The sequence below is a fragment of the Zosterops lateralis genome, assembly GCF_965231275.1.
Source record: "Zosterops lateralis genome assembly, chromosome: 9".
NCBI classification, from domain to species: Eukaryota; Metazoa; Chordata; class Aves; order Passeriformes; family Zosteropidae; genus Zosterops; species Zosterops lateralis.
The window spans coordinates 16,989,010-17,015,612 of NC_139769.1; the positions used below are offsets into that span (position 1 = coordinate 16,989,010).

The following is a 26,603-nucleotide window of genomic DNA, read 5'->3' on the forward strand; positions in this document are numbered from 1 at the left end:
CACCGAGCGCCCGGCCGCACCGCGCCGCGCCGCCGGGGGAGGCTGCCGAGCTCGCCGATTTCCCTGTATGAGGCGGTTGGCACCACCGGAGAGACCGAATGAGGTGAGGGGTGGGGGGAGGGAGGGGCGCCGGGCCCGCGCGGTGGGGCGGGGGGCGATCCCCCAGCCCGGGCCGCATCCCGGAGCCGCATCCCGGGGCCGCGGGGGAGCCGCCAGGGGCCCGCTCCGCGCGGGGGGCCCGAGGCCTCGGGGGGAGGGAGGGAAGGAGGGGGAGGGAGGGAGGGAGCTCCCTCCGAGCGGCCGCTGGCAGGCGGGTGTGAGGGGTCAGCGGTGCTCCTCGGTGACCAAAACAAAGGGAGGGAGGCAGCGGGCCGGTCGGCGGGGCCGGGGGCTGCAGCCGTGAGGTGCCATCAGCCCCGCGCCAGCTGTATTTTCATCTTCTCCTTTAAGGATATTGTCCGAGTAGGCTGCGTTTGCTCGAGTGCGAAGAGAGCAGCACAAAGAGGTAGTGGTGCTCGTTGGTAACTTTGGTTTTGGGGGTTTTTTGTTTCTTTTTTTTGTTGTTGTTTCTTTGCCTTTTTTTTTTTTGTTTGTTTGCCTTTTTTTTTTTTTTTGTGGCTTTGTTTTCTTTTTTTTGGTTGCTTTTTTTTTTTTTTGGTTTGTTTGCAATGCCTCACCTCTTAATTTGTCGGGCTTGACGATTTGAATGTTACCACTTAAATGTGGTAACTGTTGCTGGCCGAAAGAATTTGCAGTAATGCATTTTTATTTTTTTATTTTTTTAAAATATTGATTTCTGTGGAAAGAATGGGCTGATACCTCTTTTGGTGAAAGAGAACAATATGGTTCTGTGCTGGATGCTCTGGACACTGATATTAGTGTTGAAATACGAGGGGTTGTCGTTCATCCATGAAGGATCAGGGTGCTATTAGAAGTAGGGGGCCTGCATAATTAAGTGAAAGGCTCTGCCAGGAAAGCAGAGTAGCATTGTGGTTGTTTCTGGAATTTGTGATAGGCCCAGCTTATCATAACTTAAAAAGGTCAAACATAGTAATGGATAATGACATGGTTTTCTCCTGACTTAGTGTAAGGGAATGTGATCAATGACACCTCAAACTGCCTAAAGTGTGGGATAGTAAAAAAAAAAGTTTCTTGGTTTTTTTTTTTTTTTTTTTTTTTTGATCCTTAGTCAGCTTGGCAAAAGTTAACATGGTAATGTTTGTCCCTTTTTTTTGAGAGCTCAAATTACATTTAATTTGAAAGCATTTGAGATTAAAAGAGGGGATGAAAATGTTTCTTTTCTGTATTGTTAGAATACAGGTTAATGAGTCCATAGCTTTTAATTTAAAGGAGAATAGGGGAAAACAAAGATTGAACATATGAAAGGAAATGCATAATATAGTGAAAATGAGAAGGATCTTTGCAAGGAGCTACAAGCTGTGAAATGTGGATCTGTACTGAGAGCATAATGGAGTAATGTTTTCCACAGTTAACCCTTATTTTGTCAACTACAGGTGTGTGGTTTCTCAACAACTTGTCTTTTCTATTCTGGAAAAAATTTAAAATCAGATGTAGATGCTTCTCATATATTCTTAATATGGCTAGTCAGCAGGGTGTATATATATATATATATATTTAATGGGTGAAGGAGACATGTGAGGTATTGGTAGTTGGTATGAAGTTATGTTTGTCCTTCCCTGCACTAGGAGATCAGGTAAAATTTATGAGAAGAGCAGCTGCAACAAATAAGTTCCAGTTAATTTCCCAGTAGACAGTGGACTTCTGTATTCCCTGGAGATGGATGTGAATGTAGGGGCAGTGAAGTGTGTTTTGTGCTCCTCATGTGAGTTGTGAGGAGGAAGCTTGGAGATGAGACTGGAAGCTCATGTGACCAGAAGCAAATATGAATGTTTTAGTTTGTGAATTGCATTTTTTGCCTGAGCGGCCTCTGGCCTTGCTGCAGAGTTGGTTTCACCTCCTTCACACGCCTTCCTTGCCGGAAATGGAGGGGAAGTGTGTCTGTGAGCAAAACACAGCAGGAGAAGAATTATGAAACCACAGGTATTGCTGGAGAGAAAACCTCCATAGGGGAGTGAAATCAAGATGCTTAACTTTCTCTGGGGAGGAGAGCTAATGATGAGAGCATTCCTGTTGGGTCTGGACATACTTCATTCACTAAGTATCTTCAAGGATAATACTACTCTACTTATGTTTTAGATCTATTTATTTTTTTAAATTCTGTGGAATGCTTATGGAGGTTGCTGTTCTTGCAGAGTAACCTTAAAGAAGAAAACTTATCATTATGGGATTTTGGTCGTGTCTGAAATCCTTTTTCTTCCCCACTTCTCCCAGAGCAAGGTAGCGTGTTGTCTGTTGTTTCTTCCATTGCTGGAGTGCTGCTCACACTCCCTCAGAAGGGTCTGTTGGTGCATGTACTGGATTTGGATACTGTAGAAATCCAAAGGGCAGTTGCTGTATTCACAGAGGTGCTGAGGATACAATTAAGGGGAATTTTGATCTGAAAAGGTGTCTTGTGACCCAGTACCATTGTTTTCTCCCTGTACCTTCTGCCTCTTCGTGTGCAAACACATGATCAATCCCAAACAAATGTCTCTGGCAGTACATGGCTGCCCTGTCCTACTTCCCTACTACATACTAAATGTTATTCTGTAATGATCTTTTAAACTCTAATACTTTCATTATTTATATCAAATAGATTTAAACCACTTCTAATTAAGATGTCTTGAGGGAGAATGTGAGCAAAAATAAAATCACAAATTATTGTAGTATTATTAACGTGGGGTACGCTTATCCTGGTGACCACATCTTTTTAACAATATGCATCAATCTTATTAAGGACAGTCATATTTCACAAGGTCAGAGAGCAAACCCACAGTATTCCATCTAGATGGTGTCTAACAAGTTTTCTGTCACAAACAGTCACTTCCCCTCAGTCCTCTGGCTAAACTCCTTTCTGATATGCAACAGATTCACAGACCTAACTGCTAATCAGTTTAATAGGCTGCGGGGCCTTACACAGTTTTTATTACCAGATTTTATTTCTTAGAAGCAAAATTTATTACTTTTGTCAGGTAATGTGGTGTATGTACTTTTGAAAGCATGGATCTACTTAAAAACTCACTAATGAAAGGATATTCTGTGATAACTAGAGAGTTCCCTAAAGAGTCTAACCAGACAGAAGAATCCAGAGAAAACAATGATAGCCAAAATATAAAGCCCTTTGAAAGAACTAAAACCCTCACTATTGGGATAGTAATGTATTATGTGAAATCACATTTGATCACCATGGGTACTATTAGGGGGGACTGGGTAAAGCTGAGAATAAGCAAGTTACAATTTCTCATCATACTGACAAGGGGTGGCTTATACAGAATGGTTACCCTGAAATCATTGGTAGGACAAAGTTGTTCTGCCTTATATTATATCCATGGTGGATTTGTTAAGCTTGGCTGGAGTGGCCTATGAATTCTCTTGCTGCACTTTTGAACAAATACAGGAACTTGACTTGTGTAGGCCCATGGGACCAGACTGCTTTCAAGAGAACTGTAATGTTCTGGTGAGGCTCTTCCTCACTGTTACAGGTTGTGAGGGACAGGGCCAGTCAATTTATGATTAGAGATTTGAACGTGTTACACCCATGTTTGGAAAGGGCCAGGAGTTCAGCCCAGGGAACCACAGGCTGGTTAGTTTCACTTGGTCATTAGGGAAGTCATGAAGTCTTCCTGGAGGATGTTTCTGGATGCATGGAAAGGTGATGGCTGGTAACAGTCACCGAAGATTTAAATCATGGCCTAAACAACCTGACCACTTTCTGTGTTAAAAATGGCAGGTTTTTTAACACCAGGAGAACCTCGTCCAAGCTCAGTTTCAGCAAGGGTGAAGGAAGAGATTGAACATGAACTTCATTAAATTCAACAGATAAAAAAGCAAAGTCCTGCATCTGAACAAGAAACTCCAGGCTAAGATTGGCTGGGGGTCAGCTTTGCAAGATTGGCTGGGGATCTGGCAGATAGAAAGCAGAATGAGCCAGCACTGTGTCCTGTGAGCTAAGGCAAGTGGTATCCTGGGCTATATTAACAGAAGACTGAGGGGAATGATTATTTCCTTCTACACAAAACTCACTGGACAGCATCTCAGTAGAATGCTGTGTTTTGGGGCTACCACTGCAAGAGGCATTAAACTAGAGGAGTTTGGTGTAGGGCCACCAGGACAGTCAGGGACTGGAACATTGCCCTATGAGTGGCTTTAGAGAACCAGGTTCAATCAGCTTCAGGGAGACACAACTGCAGCCTTCCAGCTCCTGTGAGAAAATTAGTGAGATGCAATTGGTGTCTTCACAGCAGTGCATGGCAGGACTAGAGGTGACATGCCTACATTGGGATAAGAGATTCTGATGGGGAGGGAGCATCCCCCCTCCCCAGGGTGGCAGCTCAGCAGTGAAACAGGGGCCCAGGGTGCTTGTGTGCCCACCTGGTTTGGCCTCATGGCTCATGCTATGCTATGCAGGACTAGAGAAATCCTGAGAACCTTTCTACCCTGAATTATTGTATTATCCTGAACAACACTTAAAACTGAAAGTAATTTTGATAATGTATTTCTTATCCCCCAGTCATTACTCTATACTTCTCTAGACTGAGAGATCCCTAGATTAGAGTCCCCCTGCTGTTCTTTGGTACAGTTGGTTTTTGATTGTACTGGCATGCAAAATATTGTAAAGATAAGGAGCTTCAAGTGTGTTTTGTAGATGTTGTATGATACAGTACATTGGAAAAGCAATATTCATTTCAGTCTGTGAAGTAGTGTAGAGGATAGACTATAATCTGGATTTATACTTGATCCTTTGCTTAATAGGAGTTAATTACAATGTAGTAATATAATAACCTGTTTACGTGTCATTGAAAAGTGACTGTTGCAATAATGTTGGTATTATGAAAAGCAAAGTGATTTTTTTTTTTTCTTTTTTTTTTTTTTTTTTACCAGTTGAATCAATCTGAGCTGAAGTTTGGACCTGCGTTGGGGTGGAGGACGTTAGCTTAAGTTTGACTTGTTATCCTGTTAATTTTGACTGTCTTCTTGCCCCAGCAGAATCTTTTTATTTGGGGAAGGAAAGTATGTTTGCCAAAGTGAACAGAGATAATGGTTGGTATGAGATCTCAGAAGTAGTGGAGAAGCTGAAAGGAAGAAATGTGGCCAGGATCCAACATCTCTTCAGCTGTAGGTACCAGATCCAAGTTACAGGCAATGTTGGAAACATGGCTTTAGCTTGGTTATGTGAAGTTGGATAAACAAGCTATGATTATTACTCTCGGATGAAATTAATTTTCCTTTTCTACTGTCTTCTGGCTGTGAGCACTTGTTGCTTACCTGGCTCGTTTGGTCACCAGATCTCTCTGTGAGGTACTTTAATTTGTTTTAAATATCAGTCAATGAATCCCATATTAAGGAAAAGAAAACTGAATAGGAAGCTAATGGAGAAGCCAGCTTGTCATTCCAGAGCTATTGGGAAGGGAGCAGGCTGCTCTATTGGGTAAGCCATGTGTGAAACTGCCATGAGTTTTGTGTGTTCTGAGCCCCTAGACCTCCACTCCCCTCATTCCGTGTGTATGTTAACACACCTGTTTTAAGGAGAGAAGAAGAGACTGCTGGTATTTTACAACATCTTACAACTTCTTCATAGTTCAGTTTTCTCTAATAAAGGGTAATAAAGGGCTAGTTTTCAACTTCAGAGAAAAAAAAAAGTGATTAATCAGCAGTAACATCATACTTTCAGAATCTGAAGTGATTATCTCTAGTTTATAAGTTCTTTCACTACATTTTACTTTCCTGTGAGATACCACACTTCCAGTTTTGAGATACAACCTAAACCTCTGTGGGCTGTCTTAGTAGGATGCTCTGTGTGTGATTTCTATTTGAGTTCCCTTTTGATAAATCTTCACAGTAGTCATCCCTTCACTGTGGATTGTATTTACTAGGAATAAATGAGCTATTTGTCCCACTTTGAGTTTTCTCAGTGGATGAAACTTTCCTCTTCCTGTTCTTTGGGTACTTTGTTGTTAAAACTTAGTATCTTTAATGCTTCCAAAAACTATCTGTGCTCATAGGGTAGCTCTCATCTGTTACTGTTGCAGCATTTGTGAATCAGGCAGCTCTTCTGGGAAAAGTTTCCTGAAATTGTATGGATTGTCAGTGAACCTGACTAATTCAGTCCTGCAGTGCCAGCTGAGGGGGTTTGTGTCCCAAGTTGCTTGTTTGCATTTATTCAGTTGTGTTTACAAACCATCCTGTGAAACTGATCAGTGAACTGAGACGTGCTTAGCACTGAGTAATGGATGTAAGGCCATACAGGCTGTATGACACACAGTGTACCTTGTTAAATGACATAGTGGAGATCTTTATACTGTGTAAGATTTTTTGAAAAACAATGCATCTGATGGGTATTGTGGGATTATAAGTTCTTGGAGAGAAGTGTTTAAGATGGTGGGGAAATAGTTATTTCAAGGTTACTAATTTTGTTGGTAACCATATTATTATATGTTAGGAAGGTGCTGTGAAGCTAACTTTAAGGAAGACTGGAAAGCAAGTAGCTGAAAAATGTGGAGCCTTTACCTTCTTGCCTGCCAATTTGGAAATTCAGTTTGCATTTTAACTTCCAACAGAAGTTTTATTTTAATGGTAGGTGTGACTTTTTGGTATTCCACTACAGCAGTTAGAGCTGTCACTAGACAGATGTGCAGGTTAGTAACATTTTATGCATGTAGCTTTTTTTTTTTTTACACTGGTCTGTGCTGTATTTCTTGTGCAGTGGTTCCAGAAGATACTTCAGAGACACCTACTTTAAGTAACTTATGTCCTGTTCATTAAAGTCAACTCGTTAAAACAGTTGACTTCCTACTTAATTGCAGTCAAAAACATTGAGGGAATGTTTCCCTGGAGAGAAACTTCCTATCCATGTGGAAAGCAACTGTTAAGTCACTGTCAGCCTATTGTAATAACTAACCCTATTTTCAGTGTCTGAGATAAACCATAAACTGCCACAGCAGGAGCTGCTTCATGAGCTGTTTAGTTGTCACTTGAGCACTGCCATCACTCACAAAGAGAGCAGTGTGGACAATGGAGAAGTGTCTGGTTTATTGGCTCACATCTTTACTGTGTATCGAGGTTCTTCAGGGTCTGAAGCTGCTATTGTGTATTTACATTGTTGTATAAGTGAATGTATAGATCCATTTAAGTGTTTTGTGTCAGAAAACGATGCACACTTATTTTTGGTTGTGATTTAACGGTGTTGTGAGACAAACTTTTGTACTGCATTATTTTGAATACTTTTGGATACTTTTTTTTTTTACATAAAAGTCACAGTTGTTTTTTAAGTAACAATCTGTACTGTTTATGATAAATTAATTTGTATCTTTTTGTGTATTTGGTACGAGATCTTTCACACATTTTTTCAAGTACTGGAAAAGAAGAAAAAACATTCCTGCCTTGTAGCAGGAATAGCAATCTATTTCTAGGTTAGCCTAATCTAGCTTTTTCTAGGGTCTTAAACCCCAGAAAAAATGTGGAAAGAAAGTCTTTGAATCTCTCTGGGAGTAGTTCTGTGAAACTACTTGTAAACCATGATAGTGCAGAGAAAGCAAAAAATAAGTGTCCTGGGCTGCCACACTTTTACTCTGTTATTGTAAACCTATTTTGAATGCTGCATATGTCCTATCTCATTTACCCGAGGTTACAGTAGAGCTGAGGAAAAGTAGCAGTAACTTGGATCAGCTTTTGTGTAAGAAGCAGCAGAATTGGTAAGATTCTTTATCTGAGAAATCTGGCTGGGTGGTGGGTCTGAACATTGTTACTTGCACTGTGAAGAGAGAAGATGGAAAATGACAGTTTAATTTTCTGATGCAGTGATGAGGGATGAAGTGACAAGGTGTCAGCTGTAAAACAAGCCAAAGGATGTTTTTGTTCCTCTGGTCCCCTCTAGTCACCCATCTGAATGCTTTTGTGTTTGGGGATTGGTGACCCAGTTGTGCATGAGAATGCCAGAGGCCCATTGTAGCTGCTCTTACTGTCATGTCATTGTTAAATGTCACATTGATTATAAATGTGCTTAAAGCAGCTGATTTTCTTGGGCCTAACTTTCTTGGTTTGAACTGTTTAATATGATATTTTAAGCCATTACCTTTCCAGTTTTATTGTCATATTAAATATGAGTAGTAAATTCTTTAGAGAGAAAATTCCTTTCTCTTTGAAGCTAGAGCAGCTGCTCGAATATCTGTAGAGCAATTCTCAAACTATATGAGACCTGACTAGTTTACTGCTTTTGTTGGTTCTTTGAGATTAATTCTGGTGCTGATAATGTCTTAATGTTTCTGGTGCTAATAATGGACTTAAGATGTCTTGAGTGAGGTGAAACTGCTCTTCAGTTGACTGTATCCTATTTAATTCCCTGATCCCTAATTGTGTTTGCGTCCTAGTTACACATATATTTAGTATCTAGAGAAAATACATTTGGATATACAAATGGTAACTTTGTTACATAATCTCAAATTCTGAGTATTACTTATGACATTCTTCCATGTGTACTTGCTGGTCCTGTTTTATAATTTTCTGTATTTTACTGCTTTAATTGAAGTGTAGTGTTTGACAGTTAGCTTGACATAAAAGTATATCCACACTTACATATGGATAAACTATGTATTGTGGAATATATGAGGAAAAATGCTTATTGATACAAATCACTTACAATTTTTTGGGGCTTTCATGTAGGAAGAAAGGTTGCAAGACCTGTTTGTTTTCCTTCCTCATTATTTTCCAATCTTACTCTAACAGAGAGGAAAATTAATTTTACGTAAGAAATTTTACGTGTAGAAGTTCTTCCTGTGCTGGAAAGCTCTACAGCTGTGCTTAGTGGCAATGCATGATTTTGTGTTGGAGGTATCTCAGTATTTACTTTGAGCCAAGATAATGCTCAAGCTATACTCTCCCAAACAAGGTAATGCAGTTAGAATTGGCTTAAGACCTTTTTAGCTTCCTTGGAATTTTAGAAAACTGGCAGTGATTTGAGTTTTGCATAAGTAATCCTCAATTGAATGTTTTTGATGTGTTTTTCAGTGCTTCTGGTGATTTTATGAAGAGTCTCTAAGCTGGGAAGTTTGTGTGTCCCCATCCTCATTTACATGAGTTGATTTCTTATAACATTCCTCTTTTATTGACTTGTCCCTTTTGGATTTTGTACACTTGTATAGTAGCAGAGGCACTGCTACTAAAGGTGTGTAAAGTCAGAAAAGAAGAGCAGGTGTTTTGTTACCTGAAGTTCTGGAGTTGCTCATGTTGGTATTTCCAGTCCATGTTCCTTTAACCCAGCTGTGGTTTCCTGTTCTCCTGCTTGCCTCCCCCTAGAGACTCCGCAGCGGTGGGTAATTCACTGGTCCAGAAGCGCTCTCCTGTACGCCGCAGCCATAAGAGCTCTGCGTCTCTGGCCAAGCTGCAGATACGTGATGGACAGAAAGCCAAAAAGCCGCTTTGTAAATTTGAGGAAGGTCAGGATGTCCTAGCTAGATGGTCAGATGGCTTGTTTTATCTTGGAACTATCAAAAAGGTAATCACGTTTTTTGACTTCACTGGAGTCTTAAAGTGTCACATACTGTTGAAAATTGCAGCGTTGTCTCACTTCTGTAGTATTAAATTCATTCTTCTGTTTGGTGCTTTTACTCATGGCTTCCTCTGTATTTCTGTCTTTCAGATAAACAAACTGAAACAGAACTGCTTCATTATATTTGAAGACAGTTCCAAATCCTGGGTTCTCTGGAAGGACATACAAACAGGCAAGAACTTCCATGAAGTAGTCATTGTTTGGTATTTTATTTGTTTAGATTACTGTTGTCTGTTAAAAAATATGATTATATTATATTATTTTATTCTAAAGAGTAATATAATCCAGGATTAATATTATCCAGGAACAAAAATTACCCAAATAAGAAAAAAGTATTTTCAAACAACTCTGTCATTGAAGTTACTGTTTTGTTTTGGGCTTTTTTTTGTTTGTTTGTTTTTCACATGTGTGAGGTGGAGAAGACTTCTAAAAATAATCACATTTGAGTTAGTTTGGGTGGGGGTAGATTATGTTCTCTGCCTTAAAAGAAAATCCCAGGCCCCAATTTACACCAGGTTTATATTCTTTGTACTGTTTTCAGTTGAAACATCATAATATGGAAAGAAACTAAAGCTTGGTGAATCTTATGTTTGAACAGAGATGTTAAAAGATGTTTTGGCATTTAAAAAGGGTCACCATAACTGTTGCACATAAGAAACCATTACAGGTTTTGGAGTATTCATGTGATATAAAGAAATGTGTAGTTATCAAATGAGGCACCTATTGTATAACACCTTTTTGGTTTCCAGACATTTTGATAGTGGTTCATGTTTTTATAACCTAATGCTAATGAAGCATGGGTGATAATTTCTTCTGAAAATCAGCTACAATTTCCTCATTGTACAAAAGGAACAGAAATCCGCTCTGGCTCTTGTTGATTCTTGATGTTCAAGCTAGACACTGTCTACCTAAATGAGGAGCTTTGTATTTGTAATAGTAAAAAATCAACTGCTTTGTTTCTTGAAGCTTGTAAAAAATGCTGTTCTGCTTCTGTATAGTACTAGTTTATGGTCTTTATTTATCTTAACTACCAGAATTTAATAAATGAATATAAGAAAATTTCAAGTTAATGATCATTATGGGTCCCTTCCAATTCAGAATATTCTGTAATTAAGAAACTTGTATTTTACTCAGCCGTTACATTGGCATGTGATATAAATGGAGCAAGATGCAGTTTTGTTTCCAGTTTGCAAACTTTCTGTTTTTTCTCCTTCCTCTACCCTAACTGTGCTTTTGTGTGCTTGCAGATATGTATAAGTAGTAATAACTGTAGTAATGTTGGAGTTTAAGGCAGCTTTGGCAGATCTGTGAAAAAGATATGCAAAGTGTGTCTGTGTTTACATGGAAAGAAATGCAAAGTAATATAAATACAAAAGATCTATTAGTTGTCTATATAGTATTTATTTATAGGTATTTTTAGCCTAAACTTGTGTTCTTTATTCAGTCACTGAATTTTTATTGTTGATGTTGAGGAACCATGGACTGCATAGTCAGTGGGCAATACAAAGCCTATAAATATCTGATAGCTTATTGTAAGTGATATAAATATTTATAACACAGTCTGTACAAAATGTCTGAATATGTTCTTATTAAGAAGTTTGGCACTGTAACAATGTGTTTCTACAATGCATGCATCTGTAAGAGAAATGATGAAGAAGGCTATACATGTTGTAACTGTTCCAACTACAGATATAATCTGAAAAAAATCACAATCTCATCTTTGTCTAGGAGCCACTGAGAGTGGGGAAATGGTCTGTACAATATGTCAGGAAGAGTATTCAGAAGCACCAAATGAAATGGTTATATGTGATAAATGTGGGCAAGGTAACTCGATTTTTTTCTATTTACTGCATTTTAAAAGATGTTTTGATTTGTTTCACAAAGGAGGATATTTGCCCAGCTGTGACTGACTGCTCAACTGATCTTAAATTTTGTAGCCCTTAGTGGCTATTAACAGCTCAGTGAAAGATGATAATCCATGTTAAAGTGACTAACACCTGTTCTGTAAGTCAAGATTATTTTATTCTACTAAGAAAATTTAAAAGACCATTTTGAATATTTTACCAATCTTTTTGTTTAGGTTTTTGACACTTAATGATGGATAATGCCTTAGAGTTGCATTAAAGTTATGTGTAGTTAATTTTGTGTAAGCTTTTGTCCTTTTAATAACGGTTTGGCTGATCATTTTTCATACAGGTTACCATCAGCTGTGTCACACACCAAATATTGATTCCAGTGTCATTGATTCAGATGATAAATGGCTCTGTCGACAGTGTGTCTTTGCAACAACAACAAAGGTGTGTTTCTAGAAAAAAAAAAGTTAATACATTTCATATTACATGCATTTTTCTTTTTGAAATTGAAACAAGAAAAAGTGATTTTTAGTGATTTCTTTTTTTATCTTGTATCTGAATGCAAATTTTGTATGTTGAGAAGTAGTACTACTTTTAGAAATTGCTGATATTTCACTTTTAAACAAACATGCTAGTATTAAAACATAAATGCACCTGAAAATATTTGACTTGAAAGTTATGAAAACTTTTTTACAATCAAATGAAAAGCTTTGAAAGTTTCAGAAATACATTACTGTTTTTTGTAAGCTACTGTGTCTGTTTTGGCCCAGAGAGGTGGTGCGCTTAAGAAAGGACCAAATGCCAAAGCACTGCAAGTCATGAAACAAACGTTACCATATAATGCAACAGACCTTGAGTGGGATGCAGGTCATAAAACCAATGTCCAGCAGTGTTACTGCTATTGTGGAGGACCTGGAGAGTAAGTAAATGGATAATGTGTAAGAACTTTTCTCTACTGCAGCTACAAACTTGGACTCCTTTCTTGTAGACTTCCTTGTGAACTTGTTAGTTTCTGTTTCTGTGCGTACATATCAGAAACTGGATGCAAAGTGGGATTTTGAATTATCTATACATTTTTGAAGTGTCTCATGGTGGGAAATAAGTTATTAATTTCTCCCACAAAATATTTTGGTTTGTTTTAATTTTGTCATGTGACCATCACAGATCATCACAGTACATCCTGTAATGAGCAAGAAATTTGTTTTGTGTCGCCACTGTTGATGTGTTGAGTTTGGATGGAGTTATTTTTTGATGATCTTGAAGTTCTATGCAGAATTTTTCTGATGTTAACTCAGCTCTGTCATAAGTCAGGAAAATAAGGGTAGCTAGAGATTAATTTATTAAATTTTGTTGGAATGGACAGCTGTCTGATTCTACCACAACGTCATATCCTGGTTTTCAGTCACTGAGAGGGGAAAGATTTTTTTTCCTCTTACGGCATTACAGAGTCCTCTGCTGGTTGTGTTACAAGAAAGGCAAGAAGAGGACTTTTTAAGCAGGTAGAGAGATGAGTACTCTGGTGTCTGCATGAATGAGTGAATGAATAGGATAGCATTGAAGATGTAGGTCAAGGCCAGTAAAGAGTCCCACAAAAAGCAAAGTTTGAGTGTATGTACACAGGACAGAGCTCTGGTTTGAGACTTTTGAGACTTGTACAAACATGGCTGTCAGTTTTGCATGGTTCCTTTTCTCAAGGGAGAAGCTGAAAAAGGAAAAGGTGTAAACTATGAAGTTCCTTTTGAGGATTTAAATAGTTGGCTCCTCAGAACAAATTTTTGTGACTTAATGCAGTTGTGTTGTGCTTTACAAAATAACAAGGAAGATAATCAAGTATGTCAGAAGGAGCTTGTATGGAGTTCCTAAACTCATACTGAGAATTAAAAGGTGGATGTCAGAGTAAATTAAGTGTTCTTAGTTTAATAACTTAATTAATTATTTTACTAGGCTATCTTTTATTATTCATAGTCTGTCCTTTCTAGTAATTCATTATGGAACTAAATGTTACTGAAATATCTGTTGAGATGACTTTTATAAACTGTGAAAATTAGTTTGGATCTCTTCCTATTTAATTGAAACATAATGAAACAATTTTCAGTAACTTTTTTAACGCATCTTGTGTCTCTTTTTCTGTTATTGAAGGTGGTATCTAAAGATGTTGCAGTGCTGCAAATGTAAACAGTGGTTTCATGAGGCTTGTGTGCAGTGCCTCCAAAAGCCAATGCTTTTTGGTGACAGGTAAGAAAATTAAACTGTACTTTGTGGTTGTAGTTATTTAAAATGTGAGGCAAGTCTCACATATGAGCTTTTATTAGGGCATCCATAAGACAACTCACAGGAGTTGTGTTTTGAGTAGAAGTTCATACACAGGACAGCCTGTGTTTGGGTGCCAGGAAAATGCAGTTCTTCATCTCAGTTGAATGGGGGATGCAGCGCTGTGTCGCCCTGATTCTTCAGCCTTCTGATCTTGTTTATGTACTTCCTGCTGGAGTCTCTCACACATGTAACACAAACAAAAGTAGATTGTTTTCATTCCTCTCTGTGATGGACTGCTGGTTTGACCACTGGGGGTCAGAGGGGTGTTCCTCTCATCCCCCAATCCTTGTTCCCATTCCAAATCGTATTTAAACCCCAAATCATAATAAACTGCCCTTCTTTTCCTCACTTCAACTTGACGGTGAGTGTGGTTCTTTCGTGTCGTGAACAGTGACAGTGGCGGGTGGTGGAGAGGTGACCAATGGAGAGTTGGATTCCAGCTGTTACTGCCTTCACTTTGTGTGGAAATCCTTTATACAATAGGTGCAACTCTACATCCTCTGTTCATGTATGAAGAGTTAGGATGAAAAGAAATGAAAGAGTGCTGCTCTGTGCTTTCATTTTAAGAGGAACTTGGAGCACTTGCAGCAGATGAAAGAGGAAAACTGGAGAAGAGAATCAAAGACCATTTCACTAATTATTTATTATCATTTTATGTGGGAATTTTTCTGGAATATTTGTATGAAGGAACTGAGTTAGGACCCAGGAATACATGGGCCCTGCATATTTACACTGGTGCACAGGTTTTTCATTTGAGAGATTGTGCTGGGGACGTTACAGAGCATCTTCATTTGTATGTGCTGAGGGGCTTTCTCAGGCAGAATGAAACAGTGGTAGCAGGATGTAATCGAAGAAGTACCTTGTATCTGGCCTGTGGGTATCAGCACAGATATAGAAGTTGCTAAATTAAGATAAAGAATAAAGCTACTCACAAATACCATATAGCTGAGTTTCAGTTTGCTTAATTTTAGTTTTGTAATCGAGTTGTTAAAACACTCTGTGTGTGTGTATGGACACCCACCACCCAGACACGTGTACATTTACATATGTATGTGTTTTTAGGTTTTATACATTCATTTGCTCAGTTTGCAGTTCTGGACCAGAATACCTCAAACGTTTACCCTTGAGATGGTAAGTATGAATTTAAAAAAAAAGGGTGAGTTGAATACATGCTCTGCTTTTGTTTTTGGTGTTTTGGTTCTCCTTGCTAAAAAGGAAATCTGCTTGTTAGTTTGAGCTGTTTCCTGAGTCATTCTTGCTGTGTGTATGATCAGGGATAAATTTCTTTCAAAGTTTGTCTTTAAGGGATACATTGTGATTGCATGCTCTTGGGATTCAATCCTTGGGATCATTCAGTGGAGTAATAAGCAACTACTCACTTGTGGTGTGAAGATTGAGATATCTAAGTTAAGTGTATTTTGAAGGTTTGAGATCCTGGTGTATTATGTAAGGCAAAAGTAGTGAGTACCAGAGCACACATCCTGATACATTTTATAATAGTTTACTTGAATAGTCATAATGGAAGTAGTCTGTAATGGAAATTGTATCCAATTTAGTGGATTTATACCTAGTGCTAACAAATACATGGTGGAAATTACCTTGTTAAATGTTAATTCACCAAAATACTTGCATGAATTCAGAACTGATAAATTCAAGTATGAGTTCAGACTTGCTTACATATCCCATGGTCCGGACCAGTTTTGGAGTTTAAAAAAATATCATGACAATGAGATGAGGCAGAAATGAAAGTGAGATGCAAACGAGAAGGAATCAGTTGAAGAGAAATTGCAGGAGGCTTCATAGTGTTGTCTGGATTGAGTGTCTTAAGTTGGGCTTTGTGTTCCTCCACCTGTATAATGCTAATATCTTTTCTACTGAATTGTTTCAAAGGAAAGCAATTGGAAGAAAAATACTTGTTTTCTCTGTTTTTTAATTCAAATATTCTAGGGTAGATATAGCACATCTATGCCTTTACAACCTAAGTGTTATTCATAAAAAGAAATATTTTGATTCGGAGCTTGAACTTATGGCCTACATTAATGAAAACTGGGATAGATTGCATCCTGGTGAGGTAAGTAAGTAGAATACCCTTTCTTGTTTTTAAATCACAGTGCATACATATGTCCTGAAAGTTGGCAACCTGTGAACTGTTTTATTCTGGATGTTAAATCCTTTAGGACCTTAAAATCTAGTAATCCCAAATAATGAAATAATTTTTTGATTTCCTTGCAGAAATAGAATGCTTTTTAAGTGGTGCATATTTTTATAAACTGTAAAATTTCTTCAAGTTACCTATGCAACTAATTACTTGCATGGTGACTTTTCATTACTTAATTTAGTTTATTCGGTTGCACATCTACATTCCCTTTTAGTTTCATAATTCTTTTATTACTTTGATGTTTTCATGTGCCCTTGACCCAAAAATCTAAATGTAGAATTGAAGGCAGAGTGTGTTGCATGTGAAGGCCACATTCATTGTCTCTAGGGTGTAACACATTGTTTATTTGTTAAATATTGTACTCAAAAATTTCCTCTTCCCTTTCTAACTCTTATAGTGGGGATGGTCAGTTTGTGTCAGGTTTGGTTTTGATCCTTTTCCAATTGGATTCAGCTACTTGTCAAGACATTTTGATATTAGTTCATTATTAAACTAGTTATTTTCCCAGCTATTTGATAACTGAGCGTTTATCTTGGCATTAAGGGAAATCCATTTACTCAAGGAGATTGACTTTATATTTAACTAAGAGGACCAATGTTGATCTTTGTTTCTGCATCTGAGATTAGATGGAAAAATTTATGGTTTCAGTACAAAGTGGCATACTGCTAGTAGAGCAAGTACTCTTTTTTTTTTTTTTGTGCAGGAAAGTCGGTTAGGGTTTTGAAGGATTTTTAATGCATGACATATAATGAGTTGAATTTTTCTAACTCAGTATATCCTCTTTTTATACTTCTCTTCAGTAAATTCATACAACTGTAGTCCATTTTTACTAGCACACACAATTTGAGAACCAAGCATATGTTCTTGGTTTTAAATAAGTAACTATCTTTAATAAATAATGGAAAATAGTCTAAACATATGTATTTTAAACTATCAGTGTCAATAGTTTGTTAAAAAGTCAAGCAAATACTAAAGCACTACTAAAAATTAGTAATGAATACATATCAGGTTTACTTTGGTATGTATGGCATCTTTTACCTAAGTCATATAAAATCAATAAGTCTGTCATACCAAGTCCTGAGCTTTGATTAAAAAAAAAGGCTGCACAAAATGTAATTCTCACACCGTTTTCTCCACAGAATGAATCTTATAGCTACCTTACTGTATAGCTTAACAAGCACATAAGCTGTATTTAATTGAGTTTTGTTTTTCTTAGTCTTGAGGGAAATGTAGAAGAAATTTGTTTGTTCATTTAACATAATAGTCCTTATATTTAACATAATTTCATGACAGACTGGCTGGTCAGAGCAGTGGCTGAGGAGAGTGGAGCTTTCGTTGATTTGGAGCACATAAACCATTTTGAAGCAGTTGAATGCCTGCAGTTCTCTGTGCTCTTCCCCTTTCTGCTTCCAATCCATCCATGCTCAATCTGTAAAAAACACATCACTAAGGGGGAGGAAGGAAAGGGCAGATCCAAAATGAGTAAATTAACTTCTCAAATTATTTTTTTCAATTCTTTAATATTTCTGTACCTTCAAGGAAACTACTAATTTGAAGTCTGAATGCTACATTTTTAAAGGGCTGGATTTTTAATAAATTCATACAAGCTCTATTGAGAAAATTTCAATACTTTATTCTAAAAAGATTTTAAATGTCTTTCATGAAGTTGGCAAAAATTGGCTTGAAAAATCTGATTAACCTTGGGTAATTAGGGAAATGAGGGAAACAGAAATTAGTCACAGACATAATTGACACGTACAATGTAATGATTTTAGGGGTTTTGTAATCTCCTCAAATTGCCACTGTTAAAAATAGCACTTTAGTTTCCTTCTCTACCTATTTATACTTGAGGAAAAGGATTTTAGCTGTAGGTAAGACAGTAGTAAATGGTGGAGTTATCAGAACTCTTAAGCCAGTAATTTTTAATTAATTGCTTTCTAAACAATAACATGTGGCAATTTTCTGTAGTTTAGTGCTGTGGAGTTGCAAGACCTTTAGATAGCAATGGATTGTATAGAATGCATGTGGGTGAAGATGGAAAACAAGTTGTTACTTTCTTTGGCTAAAACCACTTGAACACCTCCCTTCGCTCTGCTAGTCAGGCAGACTGTCAATCTTGCCCAAAATTATATTAAAAGGTTGGGGGTTATGAGTATATGTATTCACTTATTTTTAGCTGTTAGCATATTAAATTCTTTGACCTTTTCCTCTCTGTTTTGTTTGGTGAGAATTGTATTCTTTAGAAATTATCTGATCCTGGGGTTTTTTGGGGTTTCTTTGAGCTGCAAATGTTGTATAGTCTAGTCTTTAGTATTCATATTAGTAGTTAAACTTACAAACTGCTGTCAGCTCTATAATTAAAGATAAATCTACAAGTTTTGGCATGGCAACTGGAAATAACAGTAGCTTTGCTGGAATTGAAAAGTAGATATATAAATATAAATGTAAACAATCTAATTTTGCATTCTGGTAGATAAATGTTGTGCCCACATGATAGTCATCACCATACTTGTTCTGCTTTTCTCTGTGATTATTTATGCAATTTTTCAGAGAGATTTCATGTTTTGAAAGCTTGATAGGGGCTAGTTACTTCAGGCTTTGCTGAAAGGAGGGAGGTTAGACTGGGCTTTAGCTAAAGGGACATGAAAATAGATCTACTGGTTTGGATTTTTTTTAATTCTAATAATTTCTCTGGGTGTTTTCTTTTTTTGTATCAAGTTGAGTAATATTTAAAAAATGTAAATTGTGTCTTATGGCAGGATTCTGCCATAATTATCATAAATAATTAAGGTTTTTTGTCTATATAGTTATCCTCTGTTTGCAATCTCAGTTTGGGAGTACATACAGAAGATTTTTTGTTAGGAGTCTCGGGAGAGCAATCTAGTGTTACGTTCTCTCTTTCTACTAAATGTTTTTGAGGTATTTTTCTTGTACTAAAAAGTGAAACTCATTCTATGTCTTGGGCTTGATCCTGGCATTAATTCTGTGGATGTGTATCACAAAATATATAGGGTTAATATGTTACCACAGCTAATATTGTGTTAATGTACTTCACATTCAAATCTGTAGTTACAATGACTCACAGTAACTGGAGTATTTCTATTACTAAAGAATTTGAGAGGTTAAATGATTTCTTAATACTTTACAGCTGGCAGACACACCAAAATCTGAAAGATATGAGCATGTCCTGGAGGCATTAAATGATTACAAGACTATGTAAGTTATTGGTACTTTTGTTTTAAATGTTATTTTCCTGTTTAACGTGACTTAGGTTACAGTCTTCAGTCTATGTGATAATCGCTCTGGCTGTATGTAACATTTTAAGTTTTAAATAATGTTTCTGTTTTAAATTGTAACATTACATAACTATTTTGATTGTAACCCAGACCAAGAGAGAGAATTGTTTTAACTTCCACCCTCCTTCACATTCTGTTTTTGAGAAGGAGGACTGTGACGGGGTAAAGAGGGGAATAAAGTAGCATTTGAATAATTTTGTTTTGCATGTACCCTGCTATTTTAGAAGTTGTTTTCCCTGGGATCAGATTTTTAACAATTAATTTAACATCATCTAGGTTTATGTCTGGAAAAGAAATAAAGAAAAAGAAGCATTTGTTTGGCTTGAGAATTCGAGTTCCTCCTGTGCCACCGAATGCTGCTTTAAAGGCTGATAAAGAACCAGAAGGAACTTCACATGAGTTCAAAATTAAAGGCAGAAAGTCATCTAAACCAATCCCTGATGTGAGGTAAAATAACCCAGTCATTCGAGCAGTGTTGTGGTTAATTTGGGCTACTTTGGGTATTTTTTGGTGCCAACAAAAAAGGCCTTTTCTTTAAGAATTTAAAAAAAAATTGTAAAGGAAGATTGTTTGTGAGAGCAAGGTCTTAGAATAAATGTAGTTAACTTTCTATTAGGATTCTTCTAAAAAAATCAATGTGAAATTTAGCAGTTGAAACAATAGAAAATATCCCAACTTTGCTGTCATTTGAGAAACAAAACCTTTTGCCTTACTGGGTCTCTTAGGCAATAATCTAACTAGAATTCTCAATGGGAAGTACGTTGTGAAACAGTAACTTGTATTGGTAAATGTGCCATCTTTTTCGCCAAGGATGATCCTATGAATAAATTATATTTTACACTTGTTCATTCCTCTTCAACATTTGGGAATCAGTAATGTCCCTAGAAATACATTGAATCTGTTATGTTATTATGAAGTCAAAACCATGTAGCTTTGTACCTGCAAATTTTGATTTGCCAGAATCACTTCATTTAATACAATGTTTTAGAAATAAACATCTAATTGTATATTCATTGCCAAAGGAAAACATGTATTCAATGAAAATTATCATCAGTAATATAGAATAAAATACAAATTTTCTTCTAGGGAATTAAGTAATGGTATAGAAAGAAAGGGGAAAAAAAAATCAGTAGGTCGTCCACCTGGTCCCTATACAAGAAAAATGATTCACAAAACTCCAGAGTCATCTCCTCTGGTAAGGATATTTCTTCCCCCTTCCTCCCTTCTAACTGCACCATAAATGTTGAAGAAAAACATAACAAGTTAATATGAATTTATATTCCCCATTTGCTCTCAAATAAAATCAATAAAAAATTTAAGTTGAAGTACCTTTTCTTTTTCCTCCCCTTAGGATAATGAACCAGTTCCAGTGATAGAGAACCCAGCCTTGGAATTACCCTGCACTGTTGGGTAAATTAAAAAAAAAAAAACACCCAACCCTCCCATAAAACATTATAACACCATATAATTTGCCTGTTTGCTTCTGAAATGTCAGCTCAATTTATAATATAAGATTTTTTTTTTTTTACATGGCAAACCTGTTACCTTGCAAAACAGGAAATCTGATGGAACTGCACATTCATCCAATACCTCAGATGTGGAATCCACAGGTGCTGCCAGTATGAAAGAAACTACCTCATCTAACATTTCCAGACATTATAGGTAACTACTCAGTTATTCTGTCTGCTGTAAAGGGCACCATTTGCAGTGTATTCATTTAAATAATTTTTTCTCAGAGTAGAGCTATAAATAGCGTGGGAGAATACAAAGAAATAGGACGAGTGAAAATTTGTCTTTAATAATTCTGCTTACAACTCCAAGGGTGAGGATTTTTTGGTGCTCACTAACCATTGTTTTTGATGTAAAATATGTGGCTAAGTGACATTTACTGAAGAGAATTAAATTGCATAAGCAGTTTAATGCTGAGCTTAGCTTTCTACTAGTGGTCACAAAAGAGTTGATGTACTCTGAATTAATTTTAGCAGCTTTTGTTTTAGTAGGTTTGTGTATTCATGTTATAAAATACTAAGTATTCTGTGATTTTCTACAGTCAATAGAGCATGAAAAGATTTTGGCACAGAGTTTATAAATAAATTATTAACTACAATCAACCTTCCCGCAAGCAAATTGTTACTTGAACTTCTCCCTCTCTCAAACTGAGCAAATAGAAATTTCTCTTTTATTGACGTACATGGATTCTACTATTTTGTCTCCCCTTTCTGGTTTATACTATTGAGTGCTTTCATGAGCCATTTTTGTTGCATTATTGATATAAATAGTCAATTTTCAAAAAGATCATGTTTAATTTAGAGTTCTGAAATTGTCGCCTATCTGTAGGCAATAAGTATTTTTTGAGTGAAAAAACAAAAATTATTACATGAGTGGTATGGAGATACTTGATGATACAGGATACATTTTGAATTCTCTTGGAGTTAATGCTGTGGGGTTTTATTTTTCAATAGTTTATCTGACTCGAGAAAAAGGACTCGTACAGGAAGAACTTGGCCTGCTGCAATACCACATTTGAGGAGGAGAGGCCGCTTTCCACGAAAAGCACTCCAGACTCAAAATTCAGAAATTGTGAAAGATGATGAGAGCAAGGAAGATTACCAGTATGATGAACTCAATACAGAGATACTTAACAACTTAGCAGATCAGGAGTTACAGCTCAATCATCTGAAGAACTCCATCACTAGTTATTTTGGTGCAGCAGGTAGAATAGCTTGTGGGGAAAAATACCGTGTGTTGGCTCGTCGGGTGACACTTGATGGAAAGGTGCAGTATCTTGTGGAGTGGGAAGGAGCAACTGCATCCTGACTGTAGGACTGAACATTATGTTCACTGCACTGTCATCTGTAAGTACAGTTCATAATGCAGAGCCACGAGAGAAATGGTCTTTAAATGTGTTTCTAAAAAAAACAAAACACAAAAAACAAAACAAAACCAGTTTAGCCTTAACATGTAATTGTTATCATTACAGCTCTTGTGCTAAAGACTTATCTTTTAAAATCTGATCTGAGACTTAAATTTTTTAATCTGAACATTGTTAGATTGTTTTAGGTTGGGATATTTTGGGTTACAATTGCTTAAAAATGTGCATGGTGTTTAAAAAAAGATGACATTTTCTAGAGAACATTCCATGGATACAGTTATTGTGATTTAGAGAAAATTATTATGTAGATAGCACAAATATTTGAAAAATCTTGGTTTGTTTTCTTACCCAAATGTTTGCAGAAATGTATTTCTATTTCAATACTTTCTAGATTTCATAAGTGCAGTGTATATAATGCCTACTGAAGACTGTAAAATACTGAAGTTTTCTTTCAAGCAAAGTGTAAAAAAAAAAAAAAAAAAAAGAAAAAAAAAAAGAAAAAATATATTGAGCCTGTAAATTGCTCTGTGACCAGACTTCATTGTCTTCTTAATATATTCTCTGTGTGTGTGCGTGTGCGCGTGTGTGCGTATACACAGAGCTGTGTATGCACACACTGACCTGGGCGTGTATATAGATGTGTGATTGTGACCTATGCAATACTAATTATGGGATTGGTCAGCTTCTGAGAGTACATCCCATAATTCTTCTTTCAGGAATAGTTGCCAGTATTTACACAGCAGCATTTCTTCTCAGGCTTCTTGGGTGCTGTTGCTTTTTATGTACTAAGGAAAAGTGTCCAACCAGTGCAGCGTGTTCTGGCAGTGGGTGCAGTCATTGATGGTCATGTGCTCTACATTCCATTATTTTCCATTTGAATTAACCATTAAAAAATAATGCAGGATCTGAAGATTTTGAAATTAATTCTACTGGAAGTAACAATTTGAAAGCTCTTGTGGCACTCTGATTGTAAATTTCATGTCCCAGATATAAAGTAAGTTGACAGGAGTTGTGCAGGATTTCTACATACCTGTAGAAACAGTCATATTTTGATAAATGTAGTATGAACGAAGTGTATTATTGCACAGGGTCAACAAATGTTGCCATTTGAAGTAACTTTACTGATTTTATTACAACTTTACCTCTTTTATGTTTATAAAATGTACCAAGTTTTAAATTGATAAGAATATTTCACTTTTTAAAAAGTAAAGTCAAAAAGTCTCTTGCCAGTATTAGATGTTTTTTCTTTGTCTGCTACTTTTGAGGGGGTTTTAGCCAAAGAGTAAACAGAAGAGTATTTTTACTTTGGTGGTTATTCACTGTACCGTATAAGGTTAGTTTACTTACATGCTTACAGTTTACCACCAAAATAAAATTATGTAACATTAACAAATGACATAGTGGTTTAAAGTGTACTGCCTGAGTTAGTACTTACTTATTCCATTACTTACTTATTTGACTTTTTCTGCTTATCTTGAACATCTTGAAAAGGTGATTTTTTTTCTGATTTTTTTGTTTTGGTCACCTTATAGCCAAAGGAAGCAGAGAAAGCTTTTTATCCTGGTCTTGGCTTATGGCTGGCTAGGTTATATTAGCTTTATAAAAATGCTAATTAAAAACTCCCACTTCTGTTTACCTTCACTAAAATGTGTGGGTTTTTTTCTCACACCCTCAGCTATTAATTTAATGTTGCCTTGCCTATAGCTGCAATATTTTGATAACACAGCAACTTCATGTTAATTTTTTGAATGTTTATATCTTGAGATAATGCAAAATGTAAAGCCTTTGTAACCTTACTCACACCATCTGTATTTGTCTTTATTGTTTCACTTTATCCAAGTCCTTTAATTCTAACTGAACACCAGCAGTATTTTTCATAAAGATTCATTTAACGATAAATATTGGAATGTACTTGGGGACTTTAGTGGGGGAGGTGTGGGGAGAAAATACTTGTCAAACTTCAGCTGTCCATAGACCTAACTATTGTGAATGTCGTTTCATTTTATTATGGTGGTTGACTTAACTCTGATGTTCAGTTTGTATTTTTGGAATTGCTTTTCTCTTAGAATTAAAAGACCAACATTAAATGTGTGTATTTTTTGAGAGAGAAGAATGAGTTTTGATTCTGTACACTTGTGAAGCACATACTTGGTGGCATCCTCCCATCCATCATCTCCTAATCTCTAGCTTTCCTGTTCCTGTCCTGGAGACACTTGCCCTGCACATAGACACTAACTGGTGTTCCAGCTATGGTTGAGGGATGCTTTGTTACAAGGTGTCATGTACTGGAAAATGCTGCAATAGTGCTGCTGAAGATAGAGCTAGAGTAGTAATTAAAGCACACCTACAAATGCCTTTCTCATTTTATGTGAATTTCATTGTATGTAGTAGTGGTGTGTCTAAAGGAAAAAGACAAATGTTGCTGTATGTAATGATTTCATTTTGGTATAACTCGATCATTGTATGTATGCATGTGTGTAAATATATGTAATTCAACTTTGTTGTGGTCACTGATTTAAAACCATTTCTATGTGTATATTTAATATTTTTCCATTATGTTTTATTTGTATTACAGTAGTATTTAGGTAGAAGAAGTCTCTCGTGACCGTTCTAAAAATATAGATATCGCATGAACAAGACAGCAAAGAAGTAACGGCACAATACTGGTCAGAATTGTAAAATATGCACCATAGCAAACTATTTGTCAAATCATTGTTCTCAACAAAAACTTCAACAGGAATTTTGAATAAAACTATGGTTTTTCTATGCATAACAGGCATTTTGAGTGAGATTGCAAAGAAATTTTGAAAAAATCTCTTAAGCACAATACATCTAATGAAGGTCAATGTTTTGATTTAATGTGAAGACAAATAAACTTTAAAAGGCCTTTAAGGTGAAGACAAGCACTTTGTCTGGGGGGAGGGGGGAAGATAATGTAATAAACAGTAAAATGGTTTGTCTTTGGAACATCCTACTAAAGTGATCTTTAGTGTTATATTTTAAAAGGAAATTGGTGAATTGAGATGGAACATACCAAGGCTGACGATGGAGCAATAGTCAGAACAGAGTGATAAGGATAAACTGGACAGAAGCATCAGTTTGGTGCACAGAGGGAAGAGGATGAATCTTGCAAATGCTACCCAGGTAATATGTTCAGGCATGTCTCCAGCTGACTCATCTGTCCAAATGAAAATTAACACTCCAGTTAAGGGCATGATGGGGAAAAAACTACCTTTTATAGAGAATGGAGAAAAGGGTTTAGGATGCTGAGTTTTGTTCAGTCAATGTTGAACTTAAACTGATGATGAAATACCCATACGGAGGTGTCAGATCTACTGATATCCTAGTTTAGTTAGAAAAACATATTAATGCATGAACTAAACTTTGAAGTTAATGTTTGTAGAAAAGTTTGCTTTTTTTTTTTTTTTTGTAAATTGGATCATCTATAGGTGAGATGTAATGAAGAGAAAGACATGGGAAAAGAGTCACCTTTAGAGCACTGAGGGAAGTTGGAGTGGGAAACAACTGTCTTTTAGCAAAGGTAGTGCAGGACAATAGAAAGAAAAGCAAAAGACAAGTACCAGTACAAGCTGTGCAGTCTGAGAATCAGCTTGAAATTTGATGCTTTTGCTGTCTTTCAGTTTTATCATTCAGCAACAATGAAACAAGATTTTTGTATTGTCTTGGTGTTTTAGTGTTTGGCATTTTTAAATCCCTTAATGGTCTCAGCTAGCTCATCTCTGCTATTTTTTTAAATCAGGTTTGTACATATTTCAGCATTGAGATCCACACACACAATATCAACAGTTGTTCTGGTTTTCATTAGTACCAAAGTATTTGCCTGCAGATATTAATTTTTCAAACACAGCTGTAGTTCATAGCATTCTTTTAACATAATCTTTCTTCTAATCTGTTTACTGATACTATTTCACCAGTGTGTGTTTTCTAATTTATGTTTCTAGCTTCTCAATTTGACAATATTCAGCTTGCTTCCCATTGTTAGCTACTTAGTGTTTGGCACTGATCGAGTTCCATGTGGTTTTGGTTTCCCAGTCTTCTGCTTATTTAATGTTCAATACAGTACCTTCCAATCCTGACATCTGCAGTCTTACTCTTAACAAGCTCATTTACTTCAAAACCTGCTTTAAAGCAGAAAGCTAATTAATAGTTCTATCTTGCTCTAAATAAAGTTTTTCTGTAAGCACCATTTCCAAGTCCTTCATTTGTACTTTGCCATTCTCTAATGAATACTCACAAAACTTGGCACTTGTGTCACCATCCAGTGGGATTGTTACTGCTTTGCCATATACCTTTTTTTCTCATTCATGAACATTACTAAGGTTGCCTGCTTTGTGTTACTTGCTTGCTCTAATTTGGTATTCACAACTTCACGAATCAGTTGCATGATAGTAGAGACCAGAAAGCACTAAGGGTAAAATTCTAAAGA

At 36.5% G+C, this 26,603-nt stretch overlaps 1 protein-coding gene across 1 annotated transcript; it reads left to right on the plus strand.

The window, feature by feature from the left end:
* On the plus strand, positions 1-26,275 carry MTF2 (metal response element binding transcription factor 2). Its single transcript, XM_083867131.1, has 15 exons — positions 1-103; positions 9,412-9,610; positions 9,755-9,836; positions 11,393-11,488; positions 11,861-11,961; positions 12,288-12,436; positions 13,657-13,752; positions 14,893-14,961; positions 15,778-15,901; positions 19,137-19,204; positions 19,561-19,731; positions 20,371-20,479; positions 20,636-20,694; positions 20,842-20,946; positions 21,747-26,275. The coding sequence occupies exons 1-15, from the start codon at positions 99-101 to the stop codon at positions 22,099-22,101; spliced, it is 1,788 nt and encodes a 595-aa protein (XP_083723257.1). The 5' UTR covers positions 1-98; the 3' UTR covers positions 22,102-26,275.
* Positions 26,276-26,603: the final 328 nt, after the last annotated feature.